Source organism: Gossypium hirsutum, chromosome D08 (assembly GCF_007990345.1).
Source record: "Gossypium hirsutum isolate 1008001.06 chromosome D08, Gossypium_hirsutum_v2.1, whole genome shotgun sequence".
Classification (NCBI taxonomy): Eukaryota; Viridiplantae; Streptophyta; class Magnoliopsida; order Malvales; family Malvaceae; genus Gossypium; species Gossypium hirsutum.
The window spans coordinates 69,258,284-69,278,475 of NC_053444.1; the positions used below are offsets into that span (position 1 = coordinate 69,258,284).

The 20,192-nt window shown below is 34.6% G+C and overlaps 2 protein-coding genes and 1 pseudogene across 3 annotated transcripts; all 3 read right to left on the reverse strand.

Annotated features, from left to right (window-relative positions):
* Positions 1 to 4,986: 4,986 nt before the first annotated feature.
* Positions 4,987 to 6,285, reverse strand: LOC107940050 (probable sugar phosphate/phosphate translocator At5g25400; annotated as a pseudogene).
* Positions 6,286 to 6,812: 527 nt separating this feature from the next.
* On the reverse strand, positions 6,813 to 11,256 carry LOC107940048 (DEAD-box ATP-dependent RNA helicase 15). 2 transcript variants are annotated; one of them, XM_041099068.1, is made up of 12 exons: positions 11,107 to 11,256; positions 10,901 to 11,021; positions 10,585 to 10,685; positions 10,074 to 10,246; positions 9,729 to 9,960; positions 9,517 to 9,635; positions 8,914 to 8,970; positions 8,640 to 8,824; positions 7,888 to 8,032; positions 7,712 to 7,795; positions 7,568 to 7,631; positions 6,813 to 7,196 (listed from the first exon to the last, which is right to left on the reverse strand). In XM_041099068.1, the coding sequence occupies exons 2-12, from the start codon at positions 11,014 to 11,016 to the stop codon at positions 7,186 to 7,188; spliced, it is 1,287 nt and encodes a 428-aa protein (XP_040955002.1). In that variant the 5' UTR covers positions 11,017 to 11,021; positions 11,107 to 11,256; the 3' UTR covers positions 6,813 to 7,185. The 2 variants fall into 2 exon arrangements, with proteins under 2 accessions (XP_040955002.1, XP_040955003.1); XM_041099069.1 differs by lacking the exons at positions 10,901 to 11,021; positions 11,107 to 11,256 and having other exon boundaries at positions 10,074 to 10,348.
* Positions 11,257 to 16,912: 5,656 nt separating this feature from the next.
* LOC107940049 (ethylene-responsive transcription factor SHINE 2) lies at positions 16,913 to 18,016 on the reverse strand. Its single transcript, XM_016873455.2, has 2 exons — positions 17,639 to 18,016; positions 16,913 to 17,556 (listed from the first exon to the last, which is right to left on the reverse strand). The coding sequence occupies exons 1-2, from the start codon at positions 17,716 to 17,718 to the stop codon at positions 17,061 to 17,063; spliced, it is 576 nt and encodes a 191-aa protein (XP_016728944.1). The 5' UTR covers positions 17,719 to 18,016; the 3' UTR covers positions 16,913 to 17,060.
* Positions 18,017 to 20,192: the final 2,176 nt, after the last annotated feature.

The following is a 20,192-nucleotide window of genomic DNA, read 5'->3' on the forward strand; positions in this document are numbered from 1 at the left end:
CCCTCAAATATTGAAAGAAAAATAGGACAAGAAAGAACACAAGAGATTTAACGAGGTTCGGTAAATTATACCTACGTCCTCGGGCACTAACACCAGATGATAACTTTACTATCTCCAAAGTATTACAAACAAATAGAATTCCTTAAGAATTCTCAAATGGGAGAAGAGAGAAAACTAAGAGAGAAAGATTGGTTGGGATGGTTGAAATGAAAAATGAAAAGGCCTATTTATAGTTGAAGTTCAGGGACTAACTTGCAAATGGCCTAAAAAATTAGGGACCAAAATTGCAATTATCACATTCAACTTTTCAACATTCGGTGCAACTTGCTCAACCTTTTTAACAAGTTGCTTCCTACCTTTGTTGACTTTTCAACAATCTCCACCTTGAAGAATTGATTAGGATAATCACATCTTCACATACTTCCTTCAACTCCCCAAATTCGATAAAGCTATCTTTTGTAGTGCCTCCAAATGCGCTCTCGAGCGCCATACACCTAAAGGTGCTCAAATTCTCAGGATGTTAATCAAGTTCAAACAATGATTAAACTTGATTGTTGTTACCACCTTGGTCATCATATCTGCGGGATTATCTGTTGTCGGAATCTTCTCAAGTAGAATTTTTCCTTTTTCAAAGACTTCCCACACAAAGTGATATCTTACGTCGATATGCTTGGTTCTTGAATGATAGACTTGATTTTTCGCTAAATGAATAGCGCTCTGACTGTCACAATATAGACTAATGTGACTTTGAACAACTACCAAGTCTTTCAATAATCCATTAAGCCAAATAGCCTCCTTAACAGCTTCTGTAACTGCCATATATTCTGCCTCTGTAGTAGACACAGCTACTGTAGACTGTAAGGTAGACTTCCAACTCACTGGGGCTTTCGCAAGAGTAAACAGATACCCCGTAGTTGAACGACGTTTATCTAAATCACCAGCAAAGTCGGAATCAACATATCCAACTACAAACTGACCAAGTGCTTCATCCTGTTCAAAAATTAAACCAACATCTACGGTTTTTCGAAGATACCGTAGAATCCATTTCACAGCTTGCCAATGTCCTTTTCCAGGATCATGCATATACCTGCTCACAAATCCAACAGCTTGTGAAATGTCAGGCCTCGTACACACCATCGCATACATCAAACTCCCAACTGCATTAGCATATGGAACTTTTTCCATATATTCTCTTTCATCTTCAGTCTTCGGAGATAATTGAGCACTAAGTTTCAAATGAGAAGCAAGTGGGGTACTTACATGTTTTGTGTTTTCATTTACACCAAAACATTGTAATACCTTTTTCAGATATTGCTTCTGATTTAAACAGAGCTTGCCTCTCGGTCTATCTCTACTTATCTCCATGCCGAGAATCTTCTTGGCCTCACCTAGATCTTTCATCTCGAACTCTTGATTCAACTGAGCCTTCAGCTTATCTATCTCATTTTGGCTCTTCGAAGCGATTAACATATCATCAACATACAAGAGTAGATAAATGAAAGATCCGTCATGCAGCTTCTGCAAATATACACAATTGTCATATTTGCTTCTTGTGTACTTCTGCCTTCTCATAAAGCTATCAAATCACTTGTACCACTGCCTCGGGGATTACTTCAATCCATATAGCGATTTGTTCAGCTTACAAACCCAATTTCTACCACCAGCATCTGTGTATCCTTCGGGCTGAGTCATATAGATCTCATCTTCTAACTCACCATGCAAGAAAGCCGTCTTAACATCAAGTTGAGCTAGCTCCAAATTCAACTGTGCTACCAAGGCCAACAAAATTCTAATGGAGGAATGCTTCACAACAGGGGAAAATACATCATTGTAGTCAATTCCCTCCTTCTGAGCGTAGCCTTTAGCTACCAATCTTGCCTTGTAGCGAATATCCTTCTTGCTAGGAGATCCATCTTTCTTTGCGAATACCCACTTGCATCCGATTGCCCTTTTACCTTTCGGTAATTGCGCCAACTCCCAAGTATTGTTCTTCCGGAGAGACTGCATTTCTTCATCCATGGCGCTTTTCTATTTATCACTTTCTAAGCTTTGCATTGCTTCTTGATAAGTGATAGGAATATCATCAACAACGGGAAGGGCGTAGGCCACCATATCAGTAAATCGAGCAGGTTTACGAATTTCTCTCCGTGGCCTTGCAACTGCAACTGGTTCTGGTGTACTTAGTGGTTCTTGGGTCAGAACCTCTTCAACCTCTAATTCCTCCATTGTGGCTGGAGAATTAGACTTATTAACTGGGCAAATCCCCATCTGCTCAAACTCCACCTGTTTTGGAGTACACTCCACCTGCTGTGGAGTATTGCTCGTCTGAATATCTTTATCTGCTACCTTTTTCAATGTGGCAGATTCATCAAAGGTAACATCTCTGCTACAGATCATTTTCTTTGTGCTTAAGCACCAAAGACGAAATCCCTTCACTCCAGAAGTGATTCCCATAAAGACAGCTTTCTTTGCCCTCGGATCTAACTTTGACTCCTTCACATGGTAATATGCAGTGGATCCAAACACATGTAAGGAATCATAATCTGTAGCCGGTTTTCCAGACCATACCTCCATAGGAGTTTTTCTTTCTAATGCAGATGATGGCAAACGATTAACAAGATGGCCAGCGTATGTCACAGCCTCAGCCCAAAATTGCTTGCCCAACCCAGCATTGGACAACATACATCGAACTTTCTCCAGCAATGTTCGATTCATACGCTCTGCCACTCCATTCTGTTGTGGTGTATCCCTAACTGTGAAGTGTCGAACAATACCATACTCTTGGCACACATCGAAGAACGGATCACTTTTATATTCCCCTCCATTGTCCATCCTAAGCCGCTTGATTTTCTTGCCAGTCTGGTTTTCGATCATAGTTTTCCATTTAAGAAAAACTCCAAGCACTTCATCTTTAGTTTTCATGGTATACACCCAAACTCTTCTGGAAAAGTCATCAACAAAAGTAACAAAGTAGTGTTTTCCTCCCAACGAAGGTGTTTTGGAAGGCCCCCACACATCTGAGTGAATATATTCCAAAATACCTTTTGTATTATGGATAGTAGTGTCGAATTTCACTCTCTTTTGCTTTCCCAGAACACAGTGCTCACAAAATTTTAATTTGCAAGCCTTTGCACCTTTCAACAATCCTTGCTTTGCCAGAATTTGCAAGGATTTTTCGCTGGCATGTCCCAACTTCATATGCCACAACTGCATTGAGTCCAAGTCTTTGTTACCGGAAGCTGCAGCGACTGCTCCAATAACTGTACTACCTTGGTAGTAATACAAGTTATTTTTCCTGATGCCCTTCAATATCACAAGTGCGCCAGATGTCACTTTCAAAATCCCATCTCTCATAGTAACAACTGAACCATTGGATTCCAAGGCTCCCAATGAGATGAGATTTTTCTTCAAACTGGGCACGTACCGAACATCAGTCAGAACTCTGGTTGATCCATCTTGATTCTTTAATTGGATTGAACCTATCCCAACAGTTTTACAGGCATTGTCATTGCCCATATAAACAACTCCTCCATTTAGTTCTACTAAATCAGAGAACCACTCCCGGTTAGGGGACATATGATAGGTACAACCCGAATCCAATATCCACTCATCTGAGTGGAACGACGATGATGATGCAACTAGTGATAGTTCAGAGTCACTGGTATCATGCTTTGCAACACAAGCATCTACAGCAGCTTTTCCCTTACTCTTCAGCTTTGGACAATTTTTCTTCCAGTGGCCTTTCTCATGACAAAAGGCACATTCATCTTTCCCGAGTCTGGACTTTGACTTTGATCTCCCCTTTTGAGTTTTCTTCCGAGTGTATGAACGACCTCGGACTACTAAAGCTTCTGTATCTCTGATTGAGTTTTTCTGTTTGTCCTTCTTTCTCTGTTCATAACTGTATAAGGCCGCACAGACTTCGCTCAGAGATATATCACTCCTGCCATGAAGTAGAGTAGTTTCTAGGAACTCAAACTCCTCAGGAAGTGACCCCAACAGCATCAAAGCCAAATCTTCATCTTTGAATGTCTCATCCATATTCAGCAAATCAGTGACTAACTGATTAAATTTGGTGATGTGATCATTCATTGTGGTACTTGGGACGTATGTGAAGCGAAACAGTCTTTTCTTCAAGTGGAGCTTATTTTGACTGTTTTTCTTCAAAAAATTTTCTTCAAGTGCCACTCACAACTTATTTGCAGAAGTCTCCTTTGAAAAAGCATACCTCTGCTCTCGAGAAAGGCATGATCGAATTGTGCCACATGCCAACCGATTGATCGCCTTCCAATCTTTCTCCTGTACATCATCTGGTTTCTTTTCATCAATGGCAATGTCTAGACCCTGCTGAAAAAGGGCATCTAGAACCTCACTTTGCCACATACCAAAATGGCCCGTGCCATCAAAGATCTCCACGGCCAATCTTGCATTTGCAATTGTCGGTCTTGTCCACATGGACGATGTTGAAGCTCCTACACCGACCGTTTTCTCCATAATCTTTCAATATACCTAAGGAAATCTTTTCTGATGTGGAAGATCAGTTTAAACTGCAACCACAGAGCATACTACGATTAACCTTCGGCTCTTGATACCACTTGTTGTTCCAATAGGGTCGGAAGCGTGTAAATTATTGTACTAAAAAATCACACAAAGTTCAATTCCCAGGGAAGAGAGGTGGATCACATGGATCTCTTAAGTACCAAGTCTTTCCTTAGACAGAATATCCAAGTCAACAAAGGTAGGAAGCAACTTGTTAAAAAGGTTGAGCAAGTTGCACCGAATGTTGAAAAGTTGAATGGGATAATTGCAATTTTGGTCCCTAATTTTTTAGGCCATTTGCAAGTTAGTCCCTGAACTTCAACTATAAATAGGCCTTTTCAACAAAAGGCATGTGAGATTCTTCTTCCTCTATTAACATTAATCATTGCAATAAGCAACCAACCCCTAAAATTACTAAGAAATGGCCATAATAATTAGCTTATGGAATGAATTGGAAACCTCTAAACCAAATAGCAGCCAAAAGAGCAAAACTGTGCGTCTTTCCATATTTCATATCCTAAAGTGTATGTGATCTAATTCTGGGATTCGGTGTTACTGCTACCAGTTTCCTGACCTTGAGTATCCTTGAGTAACCTCCCAGCTTCCTCGCCAGCCTCTGTAGTCGTCTTCTGTGCCTCTTTAACCTTCAAAGCCTGCAACTTGGAATGATTATAGTAAGCAACACCCAGAAAGGCCAGCCCGTACCCAAACAAGTTGATGGGCGTCACGGTGTCCTTGATCACAGACCATCAGAAGGCAATCAACAACCAGTCCTTGACAACCCCAGCTACGTTCATGGTCAATGCAGAAGTCTTTCCAACCAGTAAGAAGACAGCTAGATTCAGAGCAAAAGCACAAAGAGAATTGGTCCCAAAAATCAGGAAATCGAAATGGAAATCTGATATCTCTTTCAAAACTGGGAATTCAACGTAAATCCATGGCACCAACAGGAAAACCAAACAGCAGGGTGCAACATAATACAGAGAAGTGATGGGGTTCAAGGTGATCCCTTTAGAAGTAAGCAAGATTTGGATCATAACCAACCTGGTAGCCTCGAAAGAAACGGCTCCCAACTGCAAAATGACACCCCAGGTATCAAATCTAGCTTCCCCGTAGGCAGCAATGGCGACCCCAAGAGAGATGGACAACATGTTGAGCATAGTATTAGGCTTGAAGGGTTCTTTTTTTAAAAGAACGCCAATGGAATAAACAGCGACAGGCATGAGGGCTTTGAGCATTTGAATAAAGGAAACAGACAAGTAAATGTAAGCGGAATTGGAGAACCAGAGGCTGAGAGAGTAAAGGGCACCGATGGGGACAACGGAAGAAAGGTAAAGGTGGGAAGACATGGAAACAGGTTCGACAAATTTGAAGACATTGATGAGGAGGAAAGCGAGGGAGGCACAAAAGGACATGTGGATGATGGTGAGAGAGATTGGGAAAGGCCAATTGTACATCTTCTTGTCGAGGATGTACTTGTTGTAGACGATGACAGTGAAGCTGAGGAAGATCCAGATAGCAACGTAGGTGTAAGAGAGAAGGATCTTCCTGAGGACGCTGTGACTCAAAGACCCGCCCTTTCCCATTGTTGCAGACCACCCTGATCAGATCAGATGGGGATAGTGGAGATGACTGCTGAAACAAGAAGGGGTCAGACTCGGAGCAGAGCGGATTCAAGGGGGGGAAGTTCAAATTAGTTTGGTTTCATAATAGTTCGTTACTGCAATGGGCCTACTCTTGGGCTTGTTATGATGCTAAAAAAAAGTAAAAATAATATAAAATATAATAAAAATAAGATTATATTTTAGCCCCTTTTATTTAAAAAATGTACACTCATTTTGACATATAAAAATTAATTTTTAATAATATAAATAAATAAAATTTTAACAAAAAAAAAACAACTTACTTTTTAATCTAAGATATATTTATCTATTTTTAAGTAAAAGAGATAAAACACAATCTAACTTTTAATGCAAAATTTTTATTTATTTTTATTCTAACTTCTGTTTGAGAACTATTATTCCAAAATGTCATTATTAAATGAATCTAACCCGATTGTTTATTACAATAAAAAAAATTTGCTTTTCCCCATCACATAATTAAAGTAGGCTACGACGAATCCATTACTCCGTCGAACAAATACTAATACTGACTTGCTGGCCAACAAATATTTTATGTTACTTGCAAGTCAAAATTTACAATATATACACGTACGAGCGCGCACTCTTTGCAAATTGCAATTAAGGGAGGAGCATCACACTAAGATGACAATCTTTCAGAAAATGCATGATTTATACAATAACGTTATTATATTGGTTTATATGATTGTTTCAAAACAGGGTAAATCGGACTTTAAAAAACAGAGGTTATGCTCTCCCAAATTAATTACAACACAGCATAATATCTATAGATAGCAAAATGAAAAACAAGTCCTAAAAAAAGGGAAACAGAGCTAAATCTCAATTAACTGAGGCCTTAAATGGCTACAAACACTACTCTTCAGATGCAGTCCAACATTGCAAGGAAATGGTGGCTGCTGCTCCTCCCAAGCAACTCATTCAACAAGTACACGGCCATGATATCCAGCAATACAAATTGGATCCATGATTTGGGCATCAGACTCTGCTTTTGCTAATTCAACCTTCATTATGATGGCACTACATGAAGAAATATTTTATATGCTTTAGAAAATTTGGTTACCAAACAAGTACAATGAGAATAAAATTCGACATCAATATCCTATTGCCAGCAGATGAACAAAATATTAAAGGTCAATTATTTCAAAGCACCATGCTATGAAATTTGGCGAACTAAAAACTAAACCAACAAACAACTTTCCATAAGAGAGCTAAAACATGCCGGTAATCAAGCTTTCTAAAAGCGCCTTGACAGTAGAGCAGAAAAAATGCTTTCCACAAGAAAGCTGAACCATGCAGGTAATCAAGCATTCTAATAGCGCCTTGAAATCTTTAAAACTAATAAAATTGTACAAGGATATCAAAAGCAGAGGGAAGGCAGAAAAACATACTGTATGTAGATGTATCAATCTGCTCTGGAAGTTCCTTAATATCCACCTCAAACCTCTCCTGGACCTGCAAGTGATTGAACAAAATTAATTAGAGCTGGGCATATCAATGGGACAAAACAATATTCACAAGTTCTAAATGCAAACCTGATTGAGCACATCAGAATCTGAAGCAGACGAAACAAATGTAATTGCAAGACCCTTGGTGCCGAATCTGCCAGCTCTACCAACCTGCCAAAGAATCACGAAACATCAGTCAGATAACTTGTACTCAGAAAACAGAAGCAAGATTACTATGACAATGCAGTCAAAACAAAGTTTACCCTGTGCAGGTATGTATCAGCAGAATCTGGCATGTCATAGTTGATGACAATGTTAACACGTTCAATATCAATTCCTCTTCCAACCAAATCTGTGGCCACAAGAATTCTTTTATGACCCTCCTTGAAACCTTTGTAACGAGTCAACCTATAAAGCATTCATTACAGATGCATACATTATAAAACAAAGCTAATTGGTAAAAGCTAAACCACATTATATTTAAACAAGGAACATTAACCTACTTGAACAGAAAAAGAAATCTGAACTTCTAAAAGATATCGAGTAAACAGTATTCAGTAGACATTGAATGAACCAGCCAAATCCTAAACAAGAGGCCTAAATTTGGGATCACAGGAAAAACATAGTATTTAGTAAACTAAAAAACCAAAATAAAGTAAAAAATGGCGCTATTTTCTCTTCAAGTATGTTTTGCACCACTCGAAGAAAAATAAAATAACAAATGACCATGAAGCATTAACACAACTTGGCCATATCACCAAATAAGGCAAAATAAAATTTTCGGGGTTCTAACCGAACCAAAGCTTCCCCCGTGGAAAATACACAAATATACCACCATAAATCAGTGCATTAAGGTAATATAAGGAAATATATATATAAAAAAGGCCTTTGATAGGGATCCTTCAACAAGATAAAGGTTATTGAGTCATTTATTTTTTACAAGAACAAAGTACACTAAAGCCTTTCTAAAAAAAGACAAGGTAGCAAGAATATATGATACACAATATGTACAAACCTTTCTTCCTGTGACATGCCAGAGTGAATGCATATAGAGGGAAAATTACATTCCATGAGCAACTTGTTCAACTCAGCTGCTCGGCTCACACTTTTAACAAATATGACAACTTGGTTAAAATCCAATGCATCAAGGAGATCATTCAACTTGCGGTTTTTCTCCAGCTCACTCAATTTGATGTAGTGCTGTCAATAGAATCATTTCGGTGATTAGATCTTAAATAATCTTTTAGAAAACAAATCAGAAGGCAATGAGCTAGCTTCTTGGAAGATACCTGCACAAGACCATGAAGGGTCAACTTGGCCTCGTCATCAACATAAATTTCCATGGGCTGAAAGGAACAAACATTACAGTAACTCATGTTAGGGAGCTTCCTTAAGCAAATGGAATCCAGTATGAAATGAATTACAGATGCACATCCCTTTAATTGAGATTCAGATCCATCTTCCTTGCCTCCTTGCAGATGCTTACTTAGTAAAAGCAAGCAAGTTCTGTTCTCCCTCAAAAACATTATTACAGGACAGATACTGCTTCCCTAACCCGGAAATGCCCAACCCTTATTATTACCCCACTCCAAACCCACACCCATAGACTAAATAGAGAACAACTAAAAACAATTAAGCCAAAGTAAAAATAAGCTCACACAGATACACTACTTCAATAATCTAACCACAGCAAACCCATGAATTCACCACTAACCTTCCCCTTTCAATCTGCATAATCCATAAATGCCTAATAGGAGCCACAGCGCTTAAGCAAAACCAATGGGAAGTATATACACATGGACCCACCAGATGCAAACAAAACTCTTGGAGAAAGCTGGGATTAATTAAAAAGGTACTTCTAAATTCAAGTAGTATTGGCCACGAAACATTACATCTTGCATAAATTTCTTGCAGACAGGGCGAATTTCTTTGCTAAGAGTGGCAGAAAACATCATAACTTGCTTATCATGAGGGGTCATCTTGAAAATCTCCTGGACATCTCTCCTCATGTCTGTGAGATAAGTAGAATAAATACAAGGAATAGCAGTAAATGGAACTTTAAAAACATATACCCTCATCCAGCTTCAGGTGAAATTAACTGTACCAAGTGATTCAAGCATCTTGTCACATTCATCAAGAATGAAATGCCTCACATTCTTCAATGAAAGGTCCTTGTCTCTTGTCAGAGCCAATATCCTTCCAGGTGTGCCAACAACAACATGGGGGCATTCATTTTTCAGTAGATCTTTGTGAACTTTAATGTTAACACCACCATAGAAGACGGCAACCTTGATATCAGGAAGGTAAGTACTGAACCTCTCGAACTCGTGACAAATCTACATGTTCAAGGCATAACTAATGAGTCGACATGTATGATATAACTTAAAGAGTACAAAGGCAATTTTTATGACCAGAAGACTTCCAAGAAAAGATGAGAACTTGCTCTTACCTGGTAAGCTAACTCCCTAGTATGGCACAAAACAAGGGCAACAACTTGTCCTGGTGTGGGTTCAATCTGTTGTAATGTTGATAGAACAAAAACCGCAGTCTTCCCCATCCCTGATTTAGCTTGACAAATAACATCCATACCCAGTATAGCTTGGGGAATGCACTCATGTTGAACTGATGAAGAACCAAAGAAAATTGTTTCGAAGGAATCCCTGGTAAGTAAAATATAACCTCCCAGATCCTTTTAATTGAAACTTTGTGATAGTGGTATATTACCTGCAAAGGCAGTGCATCACAAACTAAAATCTTAGGCCAGAGAAAAGGTTACACATTAAACATTCAGAAAAAGTTGTATACGTCAAAATCAGAAACAAAAACGTTGCATTCTATCCCAGTCATAGAAAACACTATCATAGTAACAAACAGCTAATGAACAAGCCTTCTAGGTAATTTTAGGGATGGAACTGCATATATAGGTTAACAAATGCTACAAAAGGAGAGTATAAATTTGCCTTCGGAAGGGTGCTCAAATCCAGAGTCCACAATGGCTCGAAGCAGCTCTGGCTTCAAAAGGAAATCTCTGAATCCGGAACTGTGAATCCCAACATAGCCCCTACAATGACAGAGAAAAGATCAAATTAGATAGATGGAAAAGGAATTCTCTATGGTATTTGAAACCAAAAATAAATTATACAACTAATAATTGTTCCGAGAAAAACTATCTATCATTCAAATTTTCTTCTTTTTCTCCTACCAGAGGTGCATAAGATAAAGAATATTAGAATGAAAAAAAGAGCGAAAATAGAACAGAAAGAAGGTATAACTCACTTCTTGCCAGCATCGCCATTGACTTTAGCAGTGACAGAGTCAGGGGCTTTCTCTTCTTCTTCTTCGTAGTCGAGAAGCTCTTCCTCATAAGCGTCGTTGTCCCTTGTTTCTCCCATTTTTTCTACAAAATCCGAATAGAAAATAGTTAGGAATTTAGCAAATAAAAGACGGAAAATAGCTAAAAACAAGTTTGATTGGAGATTTACCAGAGAAATTAATTAAAAGAGGGGCAGAACTAGTAGGTTTATAGGGTTAGGGTTTGGAGAGTCACTACTGCAAACGAAAACAGGCTGGCTGGTTCACGGAAGCAAAAATTAGATTTTTAGAGAGTTTGGGAGAAATTCTTCTAGCTTATGACCCAGAATGCCCTAGCTGCTCTTCGCTAATTACCATCCCACCCTCAAACCCCCCCCCCCCGGGTTGGCTGTGGCCCATTTTGGGCCCAAAAGCTTTTTTTTCCTTCATAGGATAAATAGTAAATTTATACATTAATTTTGATTTAATGTGTCATTTAATATATGAACTTTAATTTGGTACAATTATACACATAAAATTTAAATTGTGTTTCATATAAATATATGAAACTTTGGTTTTAATTCAATTGTATACATTTAAAGAAATGATTGCATACGTTTATTTTCATATTGACTTAATATAATTATTTGTGTATACAATATATCAATATAAAAAGGTGTTAATTAGATAATGTTACTAGTGATTTGTGAAATTTAAATAAATTTAAAATTTTATGTATAAAATCATAAAAAATAAAAGTTCATATATGACATTACACATTAAATCATAGCTCATGTATAGTTTTAATATTTATCCTACAATATTATTATATGCACTAATGAGAACGGCCTATAGAATGGTGGCCAAACCATGGTTCACTAGTTACTTGCTTATATAAACATTCAACTCAGTTAGAACAATCATCATAATCTATATATCTCCAAACAAAGTTATGGTTGAGTCAACCCTAAACTTATAACCACCATAAAAATAATTAGGGTAAATTACATTAGTAATCACTTAACTATTAATTAATTTTTTTTATCATTTAACTATGAAAATAGTTGGTGACCGAAAAAGATAAAATAAAATAATTGAGTAGTCATTTTGTAACTTTTTATAATTGGGTAATAAAAAAAAATGTACTAATAGTTAAATAATGATTTTATAACTTTTCGTAATTGAGTGAATACTGCCGAAATAATAAAACAATAACCACAAGGGTTTAGGATTGGTTTTGATTTTTGTAAACATTATCGCTACTTGAATTGAAAAAGGTATATGTAGACTGGAAATTTCAAAAGTATGATGAAACTTGTAGATGCTACGTGAAGGTGAAAATGCATAACCGTGCTTATAGTTAACAACAATACCAGCAGATGATGATGCCGAGATGCTTCTCAACACATCTCTCTCTCTCTCTCTCTCAGCAAATCAAACATATATACGCTTAAAAATAATGAGGACTTTCACCACCAAGGGATATAAAATAAAATTAAGCTGCTCGGTCAGTATCCATCACTACTATGTATAACATATTCCATTATTAACTCCTCCTTTCATGCTTTGCCTTCTGCTGCATGCTCCTCTATGTTTCTTACCAGTAAGTGATTATTTCACATCAAGCTTTGGTTATTACAACAACATCTCCAAAGCCAGATCAATGAATCCCCCTCCCAGGATATGAAAACAAGTTCTAGATAATAATAAAATGGTATGAACGTGTCAGATGAATTAGCATTGTTTTTTCAGTTGAATTATTCCCATTGTTCAATTTTCCAACAGAATTACGTGTGCCTAAGACAAACAAAAAGTTATTACAACGAAATTCATCCTTGTCTACAATATTATTTGTTTTTCCTTTTAAGTGATGTTAGGGAAGGAGTCAGAAATTAGGTGATACCATACAAGTCTTGCATTCGACATATTATGTGACAAAAACAAATTAATGAGTATGACATTGCCAACTAAAAATTTACCTACTTTTCCATTAAAAGAGTTTCAAAGTCAGCATATGGTTTACCGTAACTTAAATAGTAGTAGACTTTTAATTCGTAGGAAGGAGACTTGTAGAGGGCCATCTTTGTTTTTAGAGTCTTTGAAAAGGTCAAACATCTTTGACCTCTTATATAAATTTATTATTTTTATTTCAACTCTTTTTTATTATTTTTTTAAATATCTGTGTTGATACATACATGAATGTCCGAGTATCATTATTTAAACTAAAGTAGTTAATACTGCATCGTTTTTTTTTACTGGAACTAATATGTACTAATCTGTTTCGATATACCATTTCAAATTTATCGATGTTTTTGAAAACTATTTAGTATATAAAATATTTAAATGTATCAAATTAATTAGATTAAATAATTTTGAATATAAAAATATTAATTAATTATAAAAAATACTTATCAATAAACTTCACAAATTAAACTTCATCATTTAATAAATCTAAAGAAAACAAGGAATAAAAAAGTATCTCACACATTAAATAACAAAATTTTCCACAACATTACTTTAAAATATCTACAATAATATGACCTCATACTAAATATATAAAATGAAAGGCTAATAAAAAAATACGCATTGTGTTTATGAAGCTTTAGAATTTTATTTTATTTCTTGAGTTTGTTTGCTATTTAAATTTTTACTTTTTTTATTATTTATTAATTTTTTTTAAGTTTCTCGTTTACATAAATTGAAGTTTAAAGTTTAAATTTGATTAATAAAAAATTTTAAAGTTGGTAAAAAAATATTTTAACATTATTCATGCTCATGTGCAATGTTTTGTCACAAATAAGAGAAATGATGTAATATTTTCAAATTATTACTGAAATAATACGCATGGATTGGTGTAACGAGAAACCAACTACGTTGATTTAAACATAATATTTTGATATCTTCAATTAAAAAAACATAAAATTATCTGAGCCATATTGCTCCACGTTGGAGACTAGGGGTGTGCATAATTCGGGTAAAACCGAAAAAATTCGGTTAACCGACCGAATTCGGTTAATCGGTCGGTTAACAGAATTTTTTCGGTCGGGGGTCGGTTAATTTTTTTATGATTTTTCGGTTAATGGTTAATTCGGTTCGAAACCGGTCGGTTAATCGAAAATTTTCGGTTAACCGAAAAAATTAATAAATAAAATTATCCAACCCAACCCAAACTCAATTACCCAACCCAATAAAACTAAAACTAAAGTTTACCCAATTACCCAATCCAATAAAACTAAAACTAAAAGACAACCCAATTTACTAAAGTCTAAAACCCAATTTACTTTAATAATTTATAAATTTTTTAAATTTTAAAAATAAAAAAAATTTGGGTATTTTTCGGTAATTCGGTTAATTCGGGTAATTCGGGTAATTTTTAACCAAAAATAAAAAATACATAATTTTCGGTTAATTCGGTTAACCGACCTTATTAACCGAAAAAATTTCGGTTCGGTTAAATTTTTAAAAAAAAAATCGGTTCGGTTAACGGTTAAAATTTTTGGAAGGTCGGTTAATTCGGTTATAATAATTTCGGGTCGGTTAACCGAATGAACACCCCTATTGGAGACTCCTTTTTGTGATGTCCTATCTCTTTCAAGTTCAAAAAAACTAGCTAGTATCGGAAGTTGACTGAGAGAGACAGCTTAAATAATAAGTGGGACAAATTTGTATAATTTCGAAAATAGTTCAATCTATCAATTAATTATTTGGGTAAACTATACAAATGGTTATCCAATTATATTCATGATCCTATTTTAATCATTCAACTTTAAAAATTTTAAATTTAGCTACTAACATTTGAATATGTTCATGTTTTGGTCATTCATCTTTAAATTGATAACGGAAGGCATTTTTCTAATTGGTTTAATAACACATTAATTTAGTCCTCAATATTTACATTTTATATCAACTTGATCCTAATTCTAAATAAGTTAATAAATTTAACCCTTCATATTTACGAATTCTATTAATTTGATCATTAAATTTCCTAACCAAAGCTTTTAGTGTTTAAAGCAAAAGCATTCCACATCTATAAATTTGTACCCCCCCCAAAAAAAAACTTCTCTCAACTAACAAGCTGTTTTTCGAGCCAATTCTTGATACGAATGAGTTTATCATTTCTTTTTCTTTTTTTCATTAGTTTTCTTCTAAAGATAAGATTTTATGACCATAAAATTTTGGCTAAAGAAAATGGAAAAACCTTAAAAAAAACACGTTAGATTTACTATTGTTGTTAACAATATGATATTTATAGAAATAGTCCTTGAAGTAGGTCCTTGAAATTAAAATTTAAATCCAAAGTTAAAAATATGGCTTTGAAATATCTAAATGTTCAATCAATAATTATATAAGAAAAATTATGAACATTTAATTTTTCATAAGAAAAATATGTGAAAGATATAATTGAATTTCCTTTTGTTACATTGATAATGATTTTTTTTTAAATTTTTTAAACATTATTATGTGTTCTATTTATTTTTAATTTTTAAATTCACAATAAACGATGTGTATCATTAATAATCTGATTTTGTGTCAAATCATTTACCAAATAAATTAAGAACTAAAATTATGCTAGTTGAGTGAAAATTTCTTTCTTTCAAATATTGAATTATTTATGTACTTTTCCTATATATTAGATTTTCAAATTTTGTATTTTTCTATTATTTTTAATGGTGTTTATTTTATTTCTAACACTAACGTTTTAAAAATATAAACAAAAAATGGTTATGTACCAAAATAAAACAATTAATAGATGTGGAATGTCTCTGTTTTAAAACTTGAAAGATTTGGCTAGGAAGTTTGAGGATCAAATTATAGAATTTGTAAATGTGAAGAGTTAAATTTATTAAATTATTTAGAATTGGGATCAAATTGATAGAATATGTAAATATTGAGGACTAAATGTGTTATTATACTAGTTAGAAAAAAGGTTTTTCGTTGTCAATTGAACTGCAAATGATCAAAATAGGAACGAATTCAAATATTAATGCTTAAATTGAAAAATTTTAAAGTTGGATGACAGTATTTAGACTAATTGGTATATAGTAATAGTAATTTCTTCAAATATTTTTCTTTTTGCTATTAATAAAACAAAGCTTTGTTTAAAATACAATATAATTGTGTTGTTCATATAATCACATATAACATGCTGTAAGGTCGACAAAGAAAAAAGACATAAAATTAATGCAAGAGAAAGCGATTGTGGTGAGGGAAGCTATGGATTATGTCGTCATGCATGCATGCAGGCAGGCTAAGCAAAAGGGCCCATGGCCATAACTACAACCTCATCGAATCAACAGGAATCGACAAAGAATTGTCGTCCATCACTTTTAAGTTTCAACAAATTATAAAAGTACAACGGAAAATTAGAAAGATTTCAACATCATGCCATGTTTCTCTTATCAAGTTCCCATCAATAAACATCACAAGGTACATCTCTCTCACTTTTCTACGTACTAAAAATCATTTCTAACTGCTTTGGTTTTGTGTAATTGCCTAATTTAGAGTATCATGTATGCGGGCAAAAATGAAAAGGAAAAAAATTAAAAACCTCACTACATACTTAATTTAACCAAATTAAGGGTTCCATTTCGTACTAAAAGAATTTTTTTTTAAAAATGATTTACTAGTAGTGATGATGATTTGGTGTTTTGGTGCCTTGTATATAAAAATACAAAATCCGATTTACCTAGGTGGTGACCGTGTTTAATGTATATGACAGACTTGTTTTGTTTTTGAAAGTTGAAAGGTGTTATTCATTAATAAAGCATAGCCCTGCTAATACGTTACAAGATCCTAAATATTCCAGCAGCTAAACGGATGTAATTAGCCCTACTTAGAACATTAACCTATTAATAAGACACATTTTAAAGGTCATTTGATCTATTAACCCTTGCCTTAGCTGCTGCTTCATACCCCACCATGACAGACACCTATATATTAGCAACAAAAGTAGGGAACAAGGAGAAGTTGACAATTCAAACATATGGGTAATTCAGGTTCCTGAAGCCACTAGCATTGGTGCTTGCTTTATGTTGATATAGTAAATTTCACAGTTACCTAGTAAATAAAAAAATACTGCTTATTGCACCAGTTTTACAGTGAGATCAATGGTGTTTATGAGCAAGCTACATGGATATGGCTTTTTTTAAACTCCACTTGAAGTTGAAACCATAGGACAATTCCAATTGAGTAATTCTTCTATCATCTGCAGTGCAATCCTGTCTTCTTCTCCCAATACGTGACTTTCCCCTTCAATCTCATCGGCTATAGGTGGCGATGATAATGCCAGTCCATCTTCCGATGGCGGTGTAGTTGTCTTCTTATTCCCAAGATCAACCCTCATGACCCAACTGGAACTGGAACGAGTGCCTGCACGTTTTTGCCAAACTCCAATGTGGGCATTATCAGTGTCAAGCCTGAGGCAAGTAAGAGATGGAGACTGGTCTTTGCAACATTTCTTGAGCTTAGCATTGAGAAGCTCAGAAAGAGCCTTGGGAGGCAATGGAGAATCATCTTTGTGAGCAGTAGCAGGAGGAAAATTGGTCTTGGCATTTTGTCCATTCATCAAAATGGCAGCCTGGTCATATGCTCTTGCCGCTGCCTCAGCCGTCTCGAATGTGCCTAGCCATACCCTTCTTTTCCTATACACATAAACAAAATAAAATAAATCATTTATATAGATATGGCAATTAAGGTGATAATGATGAGAGTGGGTGGAGTTACAGTAAAGGATGGCGAATCTCAGATACCCAAGAGCCCCACTGACGCTGCCGAACACCTCGGAATTTCTTTGTTTGTACCATGTTTTTTTGGTTTGAAGAAAAAAAACTTGCAGAGATCTCCTAAATATGGAAGCATTGAGAGGGGGTTCAGTTTTTAAGAGGATGGTGGGATCTTTGCCTTAGAGAGTTGGAAATTATTGCGCTGTCGGCGGATTTGAATGGAAACTGGAGACTCCATGTAATAAAGATTTTCACCTACGCAGCCATGTCAGAACTAGGTTTCACAACTAGAAAGAATAAATGAATAACATGTTGACAAATGACCATTCTCCTCGTTTCACTTTACCAGCTCATCAAGGATTGTTCACTATTGGCTTCATATTTATCAACGATCATCAACATTTTAAAGCATGATGTGAGCGAGTGAATTTTTGTGATCAAAGTTTTTTACATTGGCACGGGAGTTTGCAACTTTTGAGTTGGCATATTAAATACTAATAGGAGTCTAATAAGGTAGTTGATTATTATTATTAACTACGGAGCCGACTCTGATTTTTATGGCAAAAAGTGGCTTCTTTTAGTGGTAAAGATAAAAACACTACTACTCCATTACTTATTGGTTGCCTTTTTAACTTTTTACTTCCGGCGGCAAGGTGTGATTGGCTAAGATGCATGCTAGGGTTTTTGAGGGTCATTATCACTATCGCTTTAATTTCTTCACACACACATCCACAAACCCTAAAATGATTAGTTTAATTCTAGAAAAAAATTAATTAAAATTTGTATATCATGCATTTTTTATTCTTATTAATACAAGTGTTATTAATATCGTGTTTTGCCAACAATTTAGTATTAATGCCAACAATTCAATAAAAAAAGAAAACAAAACAAATCGTACAAAACTTGGGCTGCATATGAATATACAAATTATATTGGAATAAAAAGGAGCTAATAGCTAGAATAATGCTGAATAGCATTCAATTAAGCTACCTTATATTTTTCTTTTCCGATTGAAGAATATTATTTTTTACAAAGGCTAGGCTCCCATTGGTGAAATTTTCATAATGACTCCAACCTTTTTGAAAACAAAAATAGCAGATTTAGACTGGGAGAGCTGCTTTTCTTCTCTAGTACTTATGTGTGTATATGCTAGATCGTGAACGCAAAGTAGTAGAAATGATTTACTTGGGAAAAAGATGCAAGCCCATTGGTGAATAGGTAAAGGCAAAGCATATGATATACATATAAAATTATTATTAGTGGAGTTGATTTACTGCTGGATCCATGGATAGGAGGGGGCAGAGCAAATTAATTAATGGCGAAATTGGTATGGTGGTTACAATTTCAACTGAAAAGCTATAGTTTGCAATAACTTTTATCACTGATTCGTGGTATTATCACATAAATTTCAAAATCATAACTTTTATCACTATAATTTCTTATAGTAAATGATAATTTAAAAGTATATATAAAACTTTAATTTTAAATTAAGTGTTTGTATTTAAATACATCAATTTATTTTTATACTAAATAAATAAATATATTTTAATTTGGTGTAATTATATAAATGATAATTTAAAAGTATATACAAAATTTTAATTTTAAATCAATTGTATACATTTAAATAAATATAATTTTTTAAGTCAGTTTTTGATATTGTTTTGCTGCTATTGCATTTTTAGTGTTAGTTGATTGTGTTTTGTAAGGGCTCTTTCTTTTATTAATATCTTTCTTAATTGAGAAAAAAAACTTACACAAAGTTAAAGTTTATATGTAATGTTGTTCCAAAATTTACCCTAAGTAATTATTTAATTAAATCGTTTAGTTAGACAATTACAAAGGAAAAAGAAAAGAAGGATAATATATTTATTTATGAATTGGATAAGTTTCGAAAAAGATAAATTAACTATTCATATTTTAATAAATTTTACATTTTATTTTTTCAGTTAAATTACATTTTGCCATTTTATAAGATATATTGATCCTTTTTATTCTATAATCTTACTTTGAAATCTCTATATTTCCTAATTGCTCCGATAACTTACCAACAATCATCTTAATCCGATCTCGACATCAGCACACCTCATTTATGGAGTAATAATTTGTGATGATTAAGTCACAATATATAAAAATTATATGTTGGGAGTCACCGACTTCTCTCCCGCTCTCTCTCGATCTTTCTCTTTGTTTCTACTTCATAGAATAAAAAATCAAGCTTATCATCCTTAGTCAAGCTTATCTATAGATTAAATTAATAATAAAAAATTAATCCGACCTGTTTAAGTCGATGTAGGAAGCTATAAATAGGCTAGGCATTTCCCATCGTACGTGTGAGTTGAGAAAGCAATAAACAGTGAGCTATAAGCTCTCTTTAGAATTTTGGTTATATGGCTTTTTTAGGCATCCAAGTTAGTTCTATTTTCTTTTTAATTGAGTCCCTTCCTTCTATTGCTTAAGTTATTTTATATTTGCTCCCTCAATTACTTCAAGAAGTGGTATCAAAGATAGCTACTTAGCATTACAAGACTGTTGCGGATATCAACTAGCGTGATTAT

Coding starts and splice junctions, on each gene's coding strand:
- LOC107940048 (XM_041099068.1), bottom strand. CDS start 11,016: ATGGGAGAAACAAGGGACAACGACGCTTATGAGGAAGAGCTTCTCGAC. Junction 10,686..10,900: donor AATGGCGATGCTGGCAAGAA/GTGAGTTATACC, acceptor CTGTCATTGTAG/GGGCTATGTTGGGATTCACA. Junction 9,961..10,073: donor CTAGGGAGTTAGCTTACCAG/GTAAGAGCAAGT, acceptor TTGAACATGTAG/ATTTGTCACGAGTTCGAGAG.
- LOC107940049 (XM_016873455.2), bottom strand. CDS start 17,718: ATGGTACAAACAAAGAAATTCCGAGGTGTTCGGCAGCGTCAGTGGGGC. Junction 17,557..17,638: donor GAGATTCGCCATCCTTTACT/GTAACTCCACCC, acceptor TTATGTGTATAG/GAAAAGAAGGGTATGGCTAG.